The 20,859-nt window shown below is 37.6% G+C and overlaps 1 protein-coding gene across 3 annotated transcripts in view; it reads right to left on the bottom strand.

The window, feature by feature from the left end:
• The window catches only part of NRDC (nardilysin convertase), a 60,654-nt gene that overhangs the window by 33,944 nt on the left and 5,851 nt on the right, over window positions 1–20,859 (bottom strand). The window contains exons 2-6 of one of the 3 annotated variants that reach the window (XM_074265943.1): window positions 16,810–17,095; window positions 6,756–6,875; window positions 6,522–6,603; window positions 5,741–5,894; window positions 2,682–2,755 (exon numbers count right to left, since the gene is read on the bottom strand). In XM_074265943.1, the coding sequence (XP_074122044.1) occupies window positions 2,682–2,755; window positions 5,741–5,894; window positions 6,522–6,603; window positions 6,756–6,875; window positions 16,810–17,095 (716 nt within the window). Of the gene's footprint in view, window positions 1–2,681; window positions 2,756–5,740; window positions 5,895–6,521; window positions 6,604–6,755; window positions 6,876–9,268; window positions 9,337–16,809; window positions 17,096–20,859 lie in introns of those variants that run through there. The other 2 variants (XM_074265945.1, XM_074265944.1) reach the window with 2 other exon arrangements.

Below are 20,859 nucleotides of genomic sequence, written 5' to 3'. Positions count from 1 at the left end.
TTAGATACCAATACCCATTAGCAAGCAAGGACCCCAGAAGTGACTAGGGAGCAAACGAAGGGTCTCTCCCTTCTCCCCACTGTGAAATCCACCAACTGCAGCCTGTCTTCTTTCCCCCATGTAATGAGTCCAGTGCCATATACAGGCTCATGCTCAAATGGGACATGCCTTCCCTTTGCAGATACCATCAGGGAAGCAAGGTGATTTTTCATACCTCTTATTAAACAAGGTTTCTTAAGGCATTTTCAATATTGCCCATTTTAGGATATAACGTATATTTGCCTTATCCAGAAGACTAAACATAATTTAATCTAAAACAAGATCATAATACAGTGGAAAGAACATTGTCTTCAGAAGCAGATCAACTGGGTTCCAATCCCACCCTGCACAAATCACTTGGTCTCTCTCGGGTCCCATCTGTTCTTTGAAGAGGCTGGAGTCACTGGTCTTGGAGGCTCCTTTCAGTTCTAAACCTCATAGTTTCATTATATTACTACATGCAGGAGTTACCAATCAATGAAGAAATGACGTCACTAAAGGCTGACTTTTATAACATAGCACAAAGAATCCCAGAAAGACCATCACAGGGCCCAAAGGAAAACCATCAAAACAAAGTAGGCTCCAGAAAATGAACAAACCACAATTCCTCCACTAAAGATACACACCATAAAATATAGGATTATAAAGGAAAATAATAATATGGAAATAAGGATATCAAAATATTTTAAAAACCACAAGGTCACTGACTGTAGCTGAAGAGCCATTAGGTTAATTCACTGCTCTTGAAGGAGATACACAATAAGAAGCTCTGAGTGTGGCATCTTGCTGTGTGAATGTAAGCTCCTTGAGGGCAGGTAATATGTCACTTTTGTCTTTACATTCACAGCAGACAGCACAGTGCCCATACACTAAGTACCATAACACAACCCATGCATTCCTAATCACCACTGCATAATTCAAAACCTTGGAGGCTTCTGGGAAAAGTGGAATAAAGGACACAACATTCAACCTACATGTGGGCACTTCTTTTTGTTGGTTATCTCTGACAGTCCACTGGATGGCTTCCATTATGTCTACTCCTCAGGAGGAAGCACATGTTCTCTCATTTCTTTCAAAACCCTTTATTATTTCAGCCATCTCCTCAATATTGAAAGCTTTGCTTTGGGATGAACTGCTTGACATTTGTGAACCAAAATGTTTAAAAATGCCTGAGATCTGAAGTGATTTTTCCTTATAGAAAAGTTCACTTCACCAATATGAAAGAATGGCAAACACAACTTAGCATAATGTACTGAGGCAGCTGGCAGTTGTCTGAGGGGTATGTGTGTGCTTTATATATCCCCACACTGCTCAGCTTAGCTGGGTGAAGATCTGTGTTTTCACCTAGTGTTTGTCAAAGATGAAATCACACAAAAGCAAACATGAACTTCATGTTACTTCTCGTATTGGAACAAATTCATGTTTTTTTTTTTTAATTTTTTATTTTATTTTATAATTATAACATTTTTTGACAGTACATATGCATGGGTAATTTTTTACAACATTATCCCTTGCACTTACTTCTATTCAGATTTTTTCCCTTCCTCCCCCAACCCCCTCCCCCAGATGGCAAGCAGTCTTATATATGTTAAATATATTACAGTATAATTCTAGATACAATATATGTGTGTAGAACCGAATTTTTTGTTGCACAGGAAGAATTGGATTCAGAAGGTAAAAATAACAGTTTACATTCATTTCCCAGTGACAAATTCATGTTTTCAAAACCATCATTACAATAGAACTGACTGTACTTGTTGACTGATGGAAGTGAATTGATTTCCACAACATATCCCTGATCCACAAGTACATCATGTAAATTTCACCCAAAAGATATTAAAAAAAAAAAAAAAAAAAAAAAAGAAAAATATTTTTTCCCCTTACTCTAACAGAGAATTAAATCAATTACTTATAATGTAGAGCTCATCTTGTTCATCTGTAAAAATAATAATTCACATTTTAGGGAAATAACAAGATACTAATAAAAGTAGCTGAATTTTCTATAAAGCTTTACAAACACAATCTCACCTGATCCTCAAAACCACTCTGTAAAATAGGTAGCACAAGATGTCCAAAGAGGAACGGTAGCTTCATCGAATTCTCTCTGCTAGTAAGAACTAGAGGCAGAGTCTGAATTTGGAGTTCTGATCCAAACCCAGAGTGTTTTTCCACTTGGCCACAGCTGGCTCCGAAATAAGTGAACCCTAAAGTGCTTCTGAGAAGGGCATCAATGCATTAAGGCCCATGACAGAAAGGCAAACCACTGCTTCAGATTGCTCTTCACAAAAAGGAAAATCATGAATCCCTCGACTCTCCTCCTGAAGAGCATCCGGGCCCACCACTCCTGTTATGCTTACTTGGGCAGCACCATTCACATGTAACTGAATTTCCTAACTGTGCCAGAAAACACAGGGAAGGGGTAGCAGGTCTCTCTCCCAATGCCTGAGGCACTGAAGATGTGCCTATGTGTGTCAAAGGCAGGACCTAACCCAGATCTTCCTGACTCCAAAGGAAGTTCTCTAGCCACTAGATTTGTTTCTTCTCAGGTATGAGGTGGACCCAATGAAAATGCAGGTGGAGCATCACAAGTATAATTCTCAGAATCCACTTTTTTAAGCACATGAATCACTTGGATCACTTACCACTATCAACAGCCTCCACTTCTCGGTCAATGGCATCTCTAATCATCAGGGGATGAATGAAGAACTGTGCCCACCTGAGAAAAATGAACAAAAATTGGGTTTACACATTAATAACAGTTAAGAACATTTTCTTTGGGGCTACTAGGTGGGGCTATGGCTAGAGCACCAGCCCTGAAGTTAGGAGGACTTGAGTTCAAATTTGACCTCAAACACTAACTAGCTAACCCTCCCCACTATAACCCTAACTGCCTTAAAAAAAAAAAAAAAAAAAAAAAGTCTGCTTATCAGTGTCCACCTATCAGGTGACTCTAATGCACCTAGAAAGTGAGAGAAGACCTGACATGGAAAATCTCTGCCAAAGCCCATCAAGTTTGCTCTGCAATTTCCAGCCTTAGAGAACCACCTGGACAGTGAGTGAGTGAGGGACTTATCTAAGGCCACACAGCCAGTACTGAGCAAATACAAAACCAGAGCTGGGTTTTCCTGATTCCAAGGTCACTAAGCCACATTGTCTTTCCTATGCCCAGATAGACCTAAATAAGGCTCTAGAACAGTGGTCCTCAAACTTTTTAAACAGGGGGCCAGTTCACTGTCCCTCAGACTGTTGGAGGGCTGGACTATATAGCAAAAACAAAAACTCACACTGTCTCCGTCCCTCAGCCTATTTGCCATAACTCTGGCCCGAGGGCCGTAGTTTGAGAGCCCCTGCTCTAGACACTCACTTTGATCTCAAGATCACAAAATGTTTTATAACTAATCAAAGCATTAATTTGAGATCAATAACATATTAGTGACATTGTTTAATAAATCTCAGGGAAAGTAGTTCTCAGATAATAAAAAGATCAAGAAACATAAGCCAGGTAATAATATTATAATTCCTCCTAAACACAACCTGGTCATTTTTTAAATTTCACAATGTATTTTTATGTTTCATAGCTTTTTATTTTCAAAATACATGCAAATACAGTTTTCAACATTTACACCTTTGCAAAACCTTGTATTCCAAATTTTTTCTCCCTCAATCTCTATAGTCCTCTCTGGATGCAGATGGCTCTCTCCATCAGAAATCTATTGAAACTGACCTGAATAACCTCATTAACAATATATTTAAAGATACTTATGAACTATAAGTCTGCATGCTGGTAGATCTATTAGACTTTGTCCAATCATTAAAACAGGGAAATTCTCAACTATACCATATTGCCCCTTCAACTAAACTTCATAAATATGGGTTGCTTTTTTTTCACTAAGCTGTATGTATGAGTCAGATTCACCTACAAACTCCCTTTCTATTCTTTTTAAAATATGAAAATCTTCATGTTTGCCAAATTTATAATTAAAAAAAAATTTTTAAGAGGAATTCAAAAAAATTCCATGAAAGAGTCCTTTTCCTTCTCCTCCTACTCCTCCTACTCTTCCCAGGGAAGTATAGGCCATACTCTTGCAGTATTAGTACTCTGAGTGCCAAGCTCCTACTATACTTGTAATACTATTGATAAGATCCACCAGAGTCTTTTATTTCAAGGATCAGGTAACTTGCAGATGGGAGGCCTCAAAGTCTCTCCAGCAATATCACTTTTCTGATAAATTCTGGTGAAATGTTCTGGAGTGAAGAGGTGAGATGGGGGTGAAGATGGAAGCAGGAAGGGGGTTGCCTTCCAATCACTTGGATGGCATACTAAGAACAAGAGTCTGCACCATGAGTGAATTCAACTATTTCAAACTCGGCAAGAGCTTCTTAATAACTTCTACAGGCAATAAAAGAACAAGATTTCATAAGGCCAAGTCAATCATATGAACTACTCCAAGAAAAACTATGAACTAAATTATCTTTCAAAAAAGTCCTTCATATGCCAATAAAACAGGAAGGATCAATGGGTGAATAAATTGTGGTATATGAATATTGTGGAATGTTATTGTTCTGTAAGAAATGACCAGCAGGATGAACTGATGCTGTGTGAAATGAACAGGACCAGAAGATCATTATATGCTTCCAACAACAATAGTATATGATGATCAATTCTGATGGACGTGGCCCTCTTCAACAATGAGATGAACCAAATCAATTCCAATAGAGCAGTAATGAACTGAACCAGCTACACCCAGCAAAAGAACTCTGGGAGATGACTATGTACCACTACATAGAATTCCCACCTGCATTTTTGATTTCCTTCACAGGCTAATTGTACACTATTTCAAAGTCCGATCCTTAGTGTTCAGCAAAATAACTGTATAGACATGTATACATATATTGTATTTAACTTATACGTTAACATATTTAACATGTATTGGTCAACCTGCCATCTGGGGGAAGGGGTGGAGGGAAGGAGGGGAAAAGTTGGAACAAAAGGTTTGGCAATTGCCAATGCTGTAAAATTACCCGTGCATATATTTTGCAAATAAAAAGCTATAATAAACAAACAAACAAACAAACGAATGAATGAATGAATGAATAAATAAATAAAGCAGGAAGGATCCTTAAGAGGTAATTTAGTAATTTAGTCATTCCTCACTTAAAGCAAAAAAAAAGAGTCAGGGGAACCTTGTGTGACCAATAGCGATCCATGCAGAGGGGGCTAATGATCTCACTTGAATACTTTAAAAACAAACCATCTCTTTAAAAAGATCCATCTCAGGATCACATTTAAAGATTAAAAATCCCCTCAGAGAATCATAAAACTAGAGGGCTGAAAAGGATACCTCAGCAGCATCTAGTCCAAGTCATACAAGAATTCCCAGCCAGATGTTACAAATAATCACCCAGTATCTTACCGAAGGAGGTAGGAGGGTGATTCAACAACCTCTTTTGAAACAATCTGCTTTTAAAACAAACGAGTCACTTTCTGTTATTACACTCTTTTCTTATCCCAAAGGATCTCAATGATCTTGAGATAATTCAATAGAAACATAGTATCTTATAACTCTTAAAGGGACAAATGAGATTATATTTTTATAAAATGCCAACTCTCAGTAGAGGAAGGAACAGAACAAGGTGACATTTCAGCTATGACAGGAAAAGCACATGCCTTCAGCTCATCCTGCTGAAGTGAATTAGTTACCTATCAAGTGCCTCCTTGAAGTATTTCCTCTGGACATCAAACTGGAAGACTGTGCGTTCACAGTCTGTTGAGGCATTATCACTCCCCCCGTGTTTCTTCAAGAAAGCGTCAAACCCATTCTCATCCGGATACTTCAGGCTGCCCATGAAAACCACTAGGAAAAGAAAGAAAGCTTCATTTTCAGAGGATATCCCTACAACAAGACGTCAATAGACCCGGGGGCAGCTAGATGGCGCAATGGATAGAGCACCAGCCTTGAATTCAGGAGGACCCGAGTTCAAATCTGGTCTCAGATACTTAACATTTTCTAGCTGTGTGACCCTGGGCAAGTCACTTAACCCCAGCCTGGGGGGGGGGGGGAAGAAGAAGTCAATAGACCCATATTAAGATAATTTTCAGCTAAAACAAAGTTTACACAAAACACATGTCCCCCTTTATCTCCGCTAACCTGTGCATCTAGAGGGCAAATCATTCATTATTGTCTTCCATAAATTCCTAGTTATCAGAAACCAGATTTTCATGATAGTCTTTTTAAATTAAATACATGATAATCCTCCTTAATTGGCATTTTTTCTACCAACCCAGTAGTAAATCTGAATTTTAAATGAATTAATAATTTTTTTTTAAACTGAACTTGTGTTTTCATCACACTAACTCTCAGTTGAGAAACTTCTTTACTAACACAAATCAGGAGCTTCTCTGCAACTTATAATTTAAGAGAGTTGGCTAACTTCATATACTTAAAAACTAGTCTTTGGCATCTTATAACAAAATCTCTTACTGTGCTCCAAAAAATGTGCCAGCCCAGGGAGGTCCTCTGGATCAGCAAAACTTCCAACTCCAACACAAAGCGCAGCCGCAGACTAGAGTAAGAAGGACACATGCCAACAGTAAGTCATTCTTTAGAGAACACCAGCAGCATCTCATCTTCAGGACACATTTGCAAGTGGCCTTTCCAACAAGAGGCCACAGTTCTTTCCCTGAGTATCAGGAGGAGCAGCAAAGTGAAACTCACCAGAATTGTGTCAGTTTCACCCTGCTGCTCCTCCTCTTGTCTTACTCTTACTGGCAATTTCTGACCTCGGGCGGACCTAGGGAAAGAAGCAGAAACAGACAGAAAAGGAAAGAAGGCGGACTGGCCAGCCCACCCAATGACCATTTAGAGTCAGCACCCGAATTCTGGCCTTTTCGTAAGAGACCTGAGCAGAATGCAAAGGCAGCATTCTTTTTTTTAAAAGAGACTATATGATTTTAATATTAACTGAATGATGGCATATATTTAAGGTACCCTTAAAAAAAAAAAAAAAATCACAGGGGCAGCTAGGTGGTGCAGTGGATAGAGCATCAGCCCTGAAGTCAGGAGGACCTGAGTTTAAATTTGATCTCAGACACTTAACACTTCCTAGCTGTGTGAACATGGGTAAGTCATTTAATCCCAATTGCCTCAGGAAAAAAAAAAAAATTGGTGCATCAATTGTGTTTTTTCATTGTTCACCTCTTCTTTGTTAGTTTCAAGTTGTTTTTCTTATATTAATAAGATTGCCAATAAATCTAATCAAATGGTCGAAAAAAAAAAAAAAAGAACTTCAATTATTCCATTTCTCTGGGTAAAACTAGCTTAATTAAATGCACAGTAGATATTTTATTTTGGTAAAACAAAAACAAAAACAAAAACTTATTCCATTTCTCTGGGTAACACTGGCTTAATCAAATGCACAGTAGGTACTTTATTTTGATATAAATAAAACCAGATAAGATCTATAGACAATAAGCAATATGTAAGAAATCCTAATCATGAATCTCATGATGGCCAAATGAAATTATGTAGATGAGAATGTATGGTCAGTAAACCGAATTCAATTTTGCCTATCACAAATAATTCCTTTTCAGGGCCACAAATAAGCTGCCATATTCATAAGCTATTTGGCATAGGATGGTAGCAGGGTGGAGTACTAAAACTCCACTGAGCACTGAACTAGAAAATTAGGATATCTAGTTTTGGGTCTTGGGGTAGTAAGAAATGACATTAAACAAATCATTTAACCTCAGGCTTCAATCTCATCTGCAAAACAAGAGAATTGGATGAAATTTGCCACAGACAGCATTCTTAGCTCTAGGGACAAAGGAATCATAGGCTTCTCACAGAATATCTTGTGCTCATTTATCCTCACTCAACCAAAGGGGGAGGAGGAGGGTCCTTTCAAGGAGTGAGTCAGGAAGATTTTTTTTTTCTTTTTAAACAAAAAGGAACATTTTTAAAACTGGAAATAACTGGGTCAATGATAAAACAAATGGTTTTATCTGAAGCTTAGCTTGTTAAATAAAAAATCTTCCTGATTTGAAGGAAACTATGAATTAATCATTTATTGTCTATGTCATTATATAGAATGTTTACATGTTACCATTTCTCCCAACATTTCAGGGAATTCAAAAAAATAATTAGAACTTAAGACAGTTACTAGATATCCCAAATGGATCTAGAACTATCTTTTCTAACAGTAAACCACTGTTATGATTCTATATAAATTTAGGATACATGTAAAGAGATGGGAAACAAGTGTTTAAAATACAATCTCCATAGTCATAAAAACTGTTGAAGAAGTAAATGCAAAATTTTATAATGGAACTCATTTGGCTGAACTTATCTTTCCTCTGACTATTCAATAAATAGGGTAATTATCTGGTAAAGAATGCTTTCTAACAATGCTAATGGGCAGCAAGAAAGCAAAAGAGCTACATGTAAAAAAAAAAAAAAAAAACAAAAATAGGCCTTATCGACTTCCTTGAAGTCCAGCAAGCCCCTAGCCCCAAATAACTACTGCTTCAAAATCAAAATCCACTAACTAACCTTGACTCCAACTATTCTGATTTCAGGATTCACATGCCTGCTTTTAATTACCATCAAGAAAAGGAAAGTGGAGAAGAGGCAATGAAAAAGGAAAAAAATAATAAGGGGAAAAAAATGGAAGAAAAAAAAAGAAAATGATCATAAGATTAGTGATTCAGAAATGAAAGGAACCATCATTTCAAGATGGCAGCATCTAAGTCATATAGAAAGGGCAGTCAGGTTCTGAACCTGGGTCCTCTGATTCTAAAATGGAGCTACTTTGTCTGCTGTACTAAAGCTGCCTCCCAAAAGTAAAGGTTGTTTCTAGAGAAATTTATCAGAAGCATGGATCTCTTGACATAGCCAACTTTTTTTAAAAAAATTTTTAAAGGTTTGGCTAAGTCTTTAGATATGTATGTGAAGATATTTTGTGGTAAAATGCTCAGGGTTTTAATGAAATTCGAAGTAACAGATTACTACTAGGTCAGTTTTCAAATGTACATAATGAAAGTCAGAAAAAACCAAGTGACAAATCAAATCCCTCACAATCTTCAAATGGTCCTTGATTCCAAAGTCTTCGACTCTATTCTGTCATTCCCACAGAGCATTGCATGACCCATTCTGGTAAAAAGATATATCTGTAAGTCTAGGACAAGTTAAGGAAAAGAGAAAAGAAACCAAAAAGATTATTCTCAACCAACCTTCCTGCCATCACTCTGGTGAAGGCAGCTGCCACACTGTGGTAGTATCTCATCATCTACTTTCTCCCACAGCCTAGGCAGCATAAGCAAGATAAGTTACAGCTCAACAACAACCAACATTGATTAAACACCTATTGGTTCCAGAGCATCTTGACAGGAAATACATTAAGCTGAAATAAACCTTGATCCAAGCACTCAACAAGATGAGTGCAGCTTAAGAGAATAGTGTGATATGCAAGACTACAAAAATAAACACATCAGAGAGGGATAGTAAGTCTAAAAAGTTGGTTAGCAACTGGGAAATAAGGGAAGGCTTCATGAAAACGGTTAAGCTAGGCATTCAAGGACCAACGAATTCAGAAGGGGAGGAAAACATGTATTTTGGGGAAGGAGGAAAATAGTGAAGCTTGGAGACTGTGGGAAAAAGGTTGCTCCAGATTGAGCAATCCTGCCAGATTGCAGGAGTATAATAGGGAAGGAATAATTGAAAATAAGTTTGGAAAGTCAGGTGGAAATAGGCTGGAGCTGCAAAGAGTCCAAAATGGCAGGCAGAGGGAGAGAGAGAATTGATATGACCAGTGTATAAGGATATTGATGTATCTTTATTCAGTGTATTGATACGATCTGTGTATAAGGATTGTCCTGGCAACTGGTGAAAGATGGATTGGAGAGAGAAGAGAGAAGAGCAGAGAAAACATGGAAGAACCCATTGTGACTCTCCAGCAAGGTAGGTAGTAACCAAGTCCCATATTAGGTTGGTGGCAGTGAGGCTAGAGAAGATAAGCCAGATGAGAGACATGTGGTCCACCCTCTAACAAAATTGGAATTTAAGCCAAACTATCAATAAGAACTAGAATAAGCTATTCTAGAATGAATGCCATATCAAATACTAATATGAATCAACTAATCACACCAAACCAAAAGTTGTTGGGTATTTTTACCAAAAGTTTTTAAAATAGAAAACACACACAGACACAGAGATTAATTAACTTCCATAACATTTTCTAAAATTGAATTAAAACATTTATCAGCCAATACAGCTGTGCTGAGCACTGTGAGGGAAATAAATATGAATAAGACATTTAACCATACACTGGGCAGACAAACCAGTCTAGGAGGGAAGCAGCAAGATACTCTGCTCCAAGCAAGTCACACCACCCACTGCCTACCACGTGTCCTCAGATTCTGATGGGGTAGCCTAGCCTCTTGTCCCCAAGAGCCACGTGAGTACCTCAGTACCCTCCATTACCATCTTGGAAAACAGCATCTATAGGAAGGCACCCTGGCAACTAGTCTTCCAGGGGGGGGTTCTGTCAGCTACCAAATGCCCAGAAATAAAAGCTTTTGCCACCAAAATTCTTAACATCAATGAGTTTAACAGCAGAAATGACATAATTTTATTAGTGGAAATGACATTAAAGAAGGAAAACATTAGCATCTGTTTTCATAGTGTGCCTGATACAAGGGACATTCCCTCCTGATTTACAGGGGAGGCCTCCTATACAGGGTTGTCTCCTCCAATAAATGTGAGTATATCAAGAGCAAGGTCAGCATACGCTTTCTATTTGTATCTCTAGTGCTCTGCACATAAGTGCTGAAAACACACCTAATTCCTTTACTTCAGATAGAGGCCCTATGCTCTGAAGACTCATAAGGCAAGGGAGAGAAAAATAAAGTATCTTCTGCTCACTATCATCCCAGAACACATTCTATGCTTTACCCTGATTATCCTGAACCTTAGAATAGGCTGAATTGGATATTGGATATGTGTCAATTCATTCAACTAAACAAAAATTAAAACAAGTAATCATGATTATTTGTAACACAATGAAAAAAAAAAAAAAAAAAATACTCCCTGCTTTCATGGAGTTACACTGTACCAAAGATATATACAACATGTACACAGATAATTCAAAATATAAACAAAATAAGTAACTACAAAGTAAGCTTTAGAAGAAAGGGGAACAGTAACAACTTTGAGAGAGGAGGAAGATCAGGGAGAATCCTGAAGATAAGCCTTGAATAAAGTTGAGGATTTCAAGAGACAGCAGTAGAGAAACGATGAAGAACAAGCCTATACAGGGACATGGAGCAGAAAAATGATGTGCAGAAAGACACATGGAAGCAGCCAGTTTGACTAGAAAGCCAGTTTAACTAGAGTAAAAGTAATAAAAAATACTGATGGTGACACGGGTAAATGCCAGGATTGGTATTTTCCATGTTAACCAAAAGACAAAGGGGAGCCGGTGAACAAAACATCATCTCTCCCCCACTCTTGCAACAGGTGGTGTAATGGGCTAGAGCCTGGGATTAGGAGTCATCAAAAAAAAAAACAACCCAAAAACAAAACCCCTGCACAAACCACAAAGATTCCCTGGCTTTGTGATCCTAAACAGGTCATCTACTCTTTCTAAAAGCACCATACATTTATTAAGCAGTAGGTATTAGGCATTGTGCTAAACACTAGGGATACAAGGAAAGGCAAAACCGTGGTTCCAAGACCTCAAGGAGCTCATTTTAACAAAAGAGATTATAAACAAACAACTCAGGATAAATAAGATATCCACAGTAAACTGGAAAAACTCAGAGAAAGTACCAGCATTAAAGATAAAAAGTCGTCTTGAAAAAAGTAGAATTACTGCTGAACCTCAAAGAAAGTCAAAGCAAGGAAGAAGCAGAGTTAAGGATGAAAAGTATTCCAGGAATGAAGGACAGTCAATGAAAATGCCCAGCCAGTCCGGACCAGTGCCTGGCACAAGGAACAATAAGACCATTGTTTCAGCTGGGGGAGGCAAGGGTGGTAGGTAGAAGAATGGAAAGGTACAAGAGAAGTTATAAAAGCCCTTTAAAACCAGAGAACTTTATATTTAATCCTGAAAATAAGAGGCACTAGAATTTTAGCTGAAGAGGGAGGTGACATTTAGGAAGATCACTTTGATTTCAGAATAGAAGATGGAATGGAGTAGGGAGAGACTTGGGGCAACGAAACCAACCAGCAGCTTTTACAATAGTCCAGGTGTGAGGTGAGGACATAGAGCAGGATAGGGGTAGCATTAGTCAAAGGAGAGAAGGGGCAAGAAGCCACAAAGGTAAATCTAGAGGACTTAGAAAATGATTAGATGTGGGGTTTGAGAAAAAGGGATTTGAGGAAGAGGACAGGATGACATCTAGTTTGGGATTATGGTATCAGTAATAGGAAAGTTTTATAAAGCTAGAAAAAGAACAGGTCAAGAAAAGCAAAAGGATGGGGGAGGGGGTTCAAGTAAGGCAGCCTAGCAGTACCAGATTTCAATTATAAAGTGGTAATCATGAAAACAATCTGGTACTGGCTAAGAAACAGAGTGGTAAACCAGGGGAACTGATTGTAATTGTTTAGGGAGTGGTAAACCAGGGGAACTGATTGTAATTGTTTAGCAGATTAGTCCTGTCTGATTCTTGACCTCTTTCGAGGTTTTCTTAGCAGACAGACTGGAATGATTGGCCATTTCTTTTTCCAGTTCATTTTACAGATGAGGAATTGAGGCAAACAGAGACTTGCCCAGAGAGAGACACAGGAAATGTTTAAGGCCAGATTTGAACTCAGAAAGATGAATCTGCCCAACCCTAAGCCTGATACACTATGCAATCTATATCACTTTACCACCTAACCACGGACTCAAGGATATCACTACTAGGTCTATACCCCAAAGAGATTAAAAAAAAAAAAAAAAGAAAGAAAGAAAACCATTTGTACAAAAATACAAGGAGCTCTTATTGTAGTGACTAAGATTTGAAAAATGGGAGGCTACCCATCAATTGGGGAATTGTTGAACAACTGACAGAATGCTAGTGTGTCATAAAAAAATAACAAAGAGGATAATTTCAGAGAAGCCTGGAAGAGCTTGTATGAGCTAATGCAGAATTGCATCAGAAGAACTAGAGGATCTGCATATATAATAAAGACAACTAAGAAAGACAATATCCAACCACAATTCCAAATGAAACATGTTGCTCATCTCCTGATACAGTAGAGAGCTGATTCAGAATGAAAACTGAAACATCTTTTTTGGACATGGCCAATACAGGAATGTTGTACTTGATTAGACACATTTGTAACAAGGGTTTTGTTTTTCTTATTTTAATGATATATCTGGGAAATCTCTGAAAAAAGAAAATGTTATTAAAAAATAAAATTAGCAAGAGTGGGAATGATAGTTGGGAGCAATCTGCTCCCAATCTGGGAAGGGGTAAGATCAAGGGTATGTGAAGACTACTTTGTTTGGTCAAGACTACTACCTTAACATAGGAGATGGGAGGAGGAGGAGATAGTTGGCAAAGATGGCTAAGTAATATGAGATGAAGAGGGAAAAAAAGAGAAGAGGGAGTTCTCAGCAAATAGCTTCAATTATTCTGCAGTATGAAATAGGTCTTCAACTGAGTGGGAGTAACTAGGAGAACTTGATTACAGGTTAGAAAAATCCACCATGGTAAGTGGGAAGATAAATTGATTACGGAGGTGTAAAAGTATGGCCTTGAGAAAAGTATGAGAATTGTATGACCTGAACTAAGTTTCACTTTCCCATAAATTTCATCTGCTTGCTAATCATGGGAATTAAGTGACATTCTGCTTTATATAGAGAAAAGTTCATCTGCCCACTCTTCCCTTCCCAATCCAGAAAGTCCCTAATACTTCCTCCAATTAGAAAATAGATTGGGCAAAGTCACTTAACCCCAGCCTCAGGGAAAAAAAAAAAGATAACCTAATCTTGTATCTTGGTTTATAGATCCAGTTAATTGTTTTCTTTTAATATATAAAAATCTTTCTCCCTAATCTTGTATCTTGGTTTATAGATCCAGTTAATTGTTTTCAAATCTTTCTCCCTCTGTATTCACAGTTCAGGACAATCTGTGGAGGCCTGATTTGTTATGTAAATGGCATGCACTGCTTAATAAATGAACATGCTGAAAACTTTGTTTCCTTAGTTATTTCAGATTTCACCTGTTAGGACCCTTTTACAGTGAGAGCCCAAAATGTTTAGTACAAATCCAGTTTTGTGATTTTCTCCCACTCTAGCTCCTTGTGTAGATGAGGGATCAATAAATCATGGGAATTCAAAAGATCAGAAAAATAATGAAGGGGATTCCCAGAACCTTAAAAATCTTATCAGGGAAGACAGATTTGTGGAATGGGAAGATCTAAGCGATAAAATTCCAATAGAGACAGAGGATATTTGTCCTTATGTATGGGGCAAAGAATTCTCCAGCCAAAAGAGTTTTAAAAGTTACAAAGAGAAAATGGAAGGATAAATAAAGCAAGATGAATATAAAATGCATAGTATAATTCAAAAGTTATGTCAGAAATGTTGAGGAGGGTGAAGAAAGGATAACAAAAATGAAGGGTTTGGTTTTTTTGTTTGTTTGCCAAAGGAACAACATGAGTTTTGATCAAGGGAAACAACACAATGATGAGTGACAATGAAGAGAAGGAAGAGCTGCTCAAATCTTGTTTGTTCTGTCTTTCCTATCCACATAGGATCTTTAAATTCAACAGGACAAAACAAAAAGAGCTCATTCAAAATTGACAATTATGAGAACCTACCTGCCCTCTCTTGAGTTCAAGTCACTAGGCCCAAATGAAGTACATGCTTAATTACTTTAAGAACTGGCAAATGTAACTGCTGAATCAGAATCACTGTCCACTTTGAAAGATCATAAAGACCTGGACAGGTGAAAAACAGGGAAGATATGACCATGCCTGTCTAGAAAGTTAATACAATTTCAAGTTTCATTAGGAATAGATGTTCAATACAAGGGAAATGATGAGATCCCATCAGTAATACTGTATTTAATTCTGGACACCACACTTTAGGAAGGCAAGAGTGTTCAGGTACTCAGCCAACATAGTACATAGTCTCAATTTCATGTCATAGAAGGATTTCAACTTGAAGAACTGGCAATTAGCCTATTGAAGACTGGGGGAGTAAGGGGAAGGGAGAGCATGACCTAGATAGCTGCTTCAAGTATCTAAAGAATTGTCAAAAGGTGGAGGGAATCAATCTGTTCTACTTGGGCTCAGAGAGTAAAACAAAGATCAATGGATGGATGGGAGGTGCAAAGAAGCAAATCCAGGCTTGGAATTAGGAAAAATGGTTAATTACTGGTACTCTTCAAAAGCATAATGGGCTTCTCCTTCACTGAAGGTCTTGGAGCAAAGGTTAAGCAACCACTTATCTGACTCATTATGGCGGAGATTCTTTTTCAGGAACTGACCAGACTAGATGTAGATGGCATCTGAATTCTCTTCCAACTCAATGATTCTCTGTCCACATTATTTCTCCAAATCCCTCCAGCTTTAATGCTTTTTAGTTCTAATTAAATAATAGTCTGTTTCTCTCTTCTTCCAATTTTCCTTCTTTGACAGTTCTACTCTTTACCTATATAGCACTATTAATCTTTCTTATAAAATCATTTAGAAAAAAAATTCTGTATTTTTTTGTATTTATGATTAGTGCCCCAGTTATAAAATGTTAAGAGCCAAAGGGACCTACTAGGGGTTATCTAAATCAATTTCTGTAAAGAACTTTCTTTTAATTACAAGATATTATCAGCTATGTAACTATTACTCAAAACGATATGACTTACCTCTTACTAGTTAACAAGCTTGTTGAAAGTCAGTCACAAGCTTTTACATGTTTTTGGGTTTTGCCATAAAACATACTAAAGCTCCATATAGAAGCTTGCTGAATAAATGTCATAAAATAATCTCATTCCTTTTCCTATTTAAGTCAGTTTTTTAAAACCACTTCTCCAAAGACTGAGGAAGACAATATAGCTGTCAGTCAAAAAGTAATCATAGTTCTCCCCTGTAAAAAGGGAGAAAGGTTCCAGAGGAATCAGAAGTTGCTCTATAAGACAATCACTCAGCAGAAGAAACTATTTGCTCTGAAAGACGAAAGGTAAGTCTAAAGAAACACGTTAGGTCATAGCAGTTATCAGTAAGTTGCAAAGAAATATTCACATGATATTTAAAGACTAAGAGTTTTCTTATCAATTAAGACGGCCAAAATAATGGAAGGATCGAAAGAAACTGAAAAAGATTGTTCAGGTAAGTATCACAGTCTATCCATTTATTCATTGGAACTTTACAACATTCTTATAAAACAGGTGCACAGTTAGTAGTATTCTCATTTTATCTAAACTAAAGTCTAGAAAAGCAAATGACAGTCTGAAACAGAGTCAGGCAGGACTAAAATTACTATCTTCTCTTTAGTTCTGTGATTTTTTTCCCTTCATAACAAATTGACACTCTATAAAACTGAATCCCTAATAGAATGCTGAAGTAACCAGCTGTGTTCTGGAAACTCAGTAACAGTTGCTATAGCAGAGGATAAGATATTCAAGGAAATGTATTCAAAACCACAGATTTGAGTTAATAAGTATAACCATTAAATTTCTGTTCAAAGGTAATTTCACTGATACATATACACACCCCTGCATTAAGAGATATGTTTCCCCCAACGCATTCTTAAACTTATAAAAAGCACAGAAGACTCGGTTCGCACCTGCTTTTCTGTAGTTTTCTTCTTTCCTTCTAACCTCTCATCTAATTCTTCCAATTCATTATCTTCAGTGTCAAGATCATCATCATCATGTTCATCTTCATCATCAAAGTCATCTTCATCATCAAGCCCTTCTTCATCATCATCTTCTATTTCAGCTCCTGAATCTTCATCATCATCATTGTCTTCTTCCTCTTCCTCATCATCTGTTGCCTCCCCAGATTTACTGTCCGTATTACTTAGGTCTGAAATCAATAGTGCCTGCAAGCCATTCCGTAATTTGATGTATCTGTAAAAATCATAAGACATTTTGAAACAAAGGTTTATTAAATGCAAAACAACTAAATACTCAGCTGAACAAAATGAATTCCAAAGCACAAACATTTTTAAAGAATGGTATTTTCCAGTTTCAAATTTCTTTAATTGTATTTTTATTACCACACAAGGTCTGAGCATTAAGATCCTAGATCCAGAACTGCAAGAGACATTAGAAGCCATCAAGTCTAACCCCTTCAACCCCTTCATATCGTACAGATGAGAAATGGGATTTGCCCAGGATCACACAATTTGGAAATGCCTTAATCAGGATTTGAATTCAGTTCTTGACTCCAAATCCAATCCTCTATCCACATTCCCTGCCATTCACCCTTCTCCCAGAGGATTGGAAAAGTAGGAATTTGCCACTGGACCAAACATTTTGTTGCCATATTATCATGGGATTGTATAACATGGCCTAGGTGTAGATTTTCATATTTAGAAGACATGGAAAGAATATCAACATTTAGGTCTATTTAAAAGAAAATTGTAAATTTAGTGTATCGAATCTATTTTATAGTGAAGGGAAGGGGGAAAATATGACAACGGAAAAAAAGCAAGTCACCTGGGTTAAAATGGGACTACCTTAACTCAGATATTCTTTATTATGTGCCTAGAAGCTATAACTGTCTCCTAACTGATCTCCCTCCCTCAAGTCTCTCCTCTACCCATTTTTTCTACTGTTCATTTTAGCCAGATCTATCTTCATAAGGGTAGCAAGGTGGTGTAATAGATAAGAGTGCCAGACCCAAAGTCAGGAAGATACTTCCCTGAATTCAAATCCGGCCTCAGACATGTAGTAGCTGGGTAACTCTAGCCAAGTCACTTCACCCTGTCTGCCTCAGCTATCTTATCTGTCAGATGAGCTGAGAGAAGGAAATGGCAAAACACTCCAGCATCTTTGTCAAGAGAACCCCAAATGGGATCAGAGAGCCAGATACAGCTAAAATGCCTAAAAAACAACCATCTTCATGAACTATTATTTTCATCATGTCACCTCCCTATGTAAGGTGCACAATGCTACTCATTGCTTACAAAATCAACTTAAGTTCTCCCCTCAGGCCTCCTGAGATACTATAGTCTGACTCCAATGTATCCAACCCCCTCCAACCATACAGGCACTGATCTTCTCCAAATATACCCTACACTCAATCTCTTCCTAATGGCTAAAGTACCCTCTATCCTCCTTTCTACCTCTCCAAATCCTTACTCTTCAAATGACAAATGACATCCTCATTCCTCCAGGAAGCCTTCCTGGACTCCTCCCATAGTCCTCTTGGCTTCTCTCTCCCAAGTGATCTAAGTTGTTGTATCAACACATTCTAAAACTTGATTCACAGGTCCAAATCTGTTGTCTTTGTTAAGATTAAGCTCCTTTGAGCAGCTAGGTAGCCCAGTGGACAGAGCACCAGACCTGAAGTCAGGAGGACCTAAGTTCAAGTCTGATCTCACACACTTAACACTTCCTAGCTGTGTGACCCTGGATAAGTCACTTAACCCCAAATGCCTCATGGAAAAAAAAAAAAGATTAAGCTACTTGTGAGAAGTTACTATACTTCATATCTATAGTATTCAATTACTTACTTGATTATTCAGCAAGTGTTTACTGAACTACAAGATTGCAGTTTTACTTATTCTGATTATGGTATTATGCTAATACAAAATAAACAGGTAAGTCATAGTTTTCACTGAGATTACTATCAAAATGGGAAATAAAATATAAGCAGATAAACCATTTACATGCAAAAAGACAGTATCTGACCCAAATGTGAGTAAATAGCTGATCCCACAACATGTAACTTCAGTAAGTAAAATCACCAACCCAGATGAACTCCAGCCTCTAGCAGTAATTACAACAGGCGTTGAGCACTTGCTAGCTAGCCAAGGGTTTACTGACATGATTTCACTTAAGCCTCACAACAACCCTGTGATTTAGGTACTGTAGGTCTTATCCACTTTTTTTGCAAATAAGGAAACTGAAACTAGAGAGACGAAAGGACTTGGGCATAGTTACATAGTCAAAGACAGAAATCAAACCAAGTCTAGCACTTCACTGACTCTGTACCAGGTCTGCCCAATCTTTCTCAGATCTAGGCTCCCTGCCTTTAGTTTGTTTACCTTCCCAAACTGCCTCCTTCTGCAACATAAAATGAAACATCCTAGAATTTAAAGAGATTAGTTTCAATAGGACAATATAGTTATTTACCAAACATTTCCTATATCCCTTTGACAAGCTTTACTAAACATAGCTCAGGCTGGGAATCCTGCACTCCACTGGGAATTACCTGTTGAGCTGTTATTGGTGATCTCTGACATATCTGGGACAACTGAAAAGGTATCACAGCCCTGGAAAAGGACAAAAGTTGGTACTATTTTCAAAAAAGGGAAATGGGTAGGGGCTACAAAGTATAGAACACGGGGGCTTAATTCATATTCCTGGCAAAATTCTAGAACACATCATTAAAGTAATGGCATGAAAACTGAAATTTAGTGAGAAGCAATAATTATTAAAAAAAAAAAAAAAAATTGGGGCAGCTAGGTGGCAAAGTGGATAGAGCACCAGCCTTGAATTCAGGAGGACCCGAGTTCAAATCTGGTCTCAGACACTTAAGACTTCCTAGCTGTGTGACCCTGGGCAAGTCACTGAACCCCAGCCTGGGAGGGGGGGGGAATCTTCATTTTTTTTTCAAGAACGGTCATATCCGATTAACTTCATTTCCTTTTTGACACAAAAACTAGACTGAGAAGACAGAAAAATGTTGCATATCATATATCAAAATGTCATATTTAGCAAAGCATGACAATCTCATGCTATCAAGTGAAAGAAATGTGGGGTAGCTGATAATAGTTTCTTGGATTTGGAACTGGGTGAATCAGGAGAATCAAATAGTGTTCGATTTTCACAGAATCAACAAATCAAAGACCTAGAGCTGGAAGGGTCTTCAAAAACCCACTAGTCCAATCCCCTCAACTTTATTAGTAAAGCAAATAAAGTCAGGAAAATGGCTTGCTGAAGGTCATAAAGATCGTTAAGTGTCAGAGACACTCTGTCTAAATCTTTGTCTCTACAAAATACCAAATACATGGCATACTCTGTATATCATGGTTCAGCATTTTTAATCAATAGTTTGTATGATAGGATTGTCAACTTTGCTGGCAACAAAAAGGTAGGAGGGACAACTAACACAAAAGAGGAGTAAAGAGACAAAAGAGTTTCATATAGTTCATTGATGGGCCAAATGGAGACATTCAATAAGGTGAAATTAAAGTTCTACATTTGTATTCCAAAAAGTCAATTTCTGGAATACAAAATAGGATGCATGATTCATTAATAGCTCTTTTAAAAAAAAAAAAATCTGGGGTCCTAGGATGAGTCCATTGTTCGAGTGAAATGGTAAAATCGACAAGCCTGCCAACCAAGTCCTTGATAAAAATATTCAATGACACAGGGATAAGGACAAGTTTTTAGGTCATTACATCATGCTGAGGGAGGTCAGAGTTCTACTTTATTTTACCTTGGTCAAATAACACTTATAGTGTTGAATACTGTTTCTAGTATTTCTAGGTACCACATTTATGGAAAAACAAACAAAATGGAGCATTTTCATCTACTTTATCCCTCATCCAACTCCCTCTTTTTACAGGCCCCCAAAGAACAGGTTCTTTGGTAATGATTGCTAATCCTTGCTAAGGTGTCCAGGACTCAAACTGAGTTTCCCTGCCTCCAAGTCCAGGCCT

This window comes from Sminthopsis crassicaudata, chromosome 4, assembly GCF_048593235.1.
Source record: "Sminthopsis crassicaudata isolate SCR6 chromosome 4, ASM4859323v1, whole genome shotgun sequence".
NCBI classification, from domain to species: Eukaryota; Metazoa; Chordata; class Mammalia; order Dasyuromorphia; family Dasyuridae; genus Sminthopsis; species Sminthopsis crassicaudata.
Note: the sequence above shows the minus strand (reverse complement) of the source record. Positions and strands in the feature narration are given on the sequence as shown.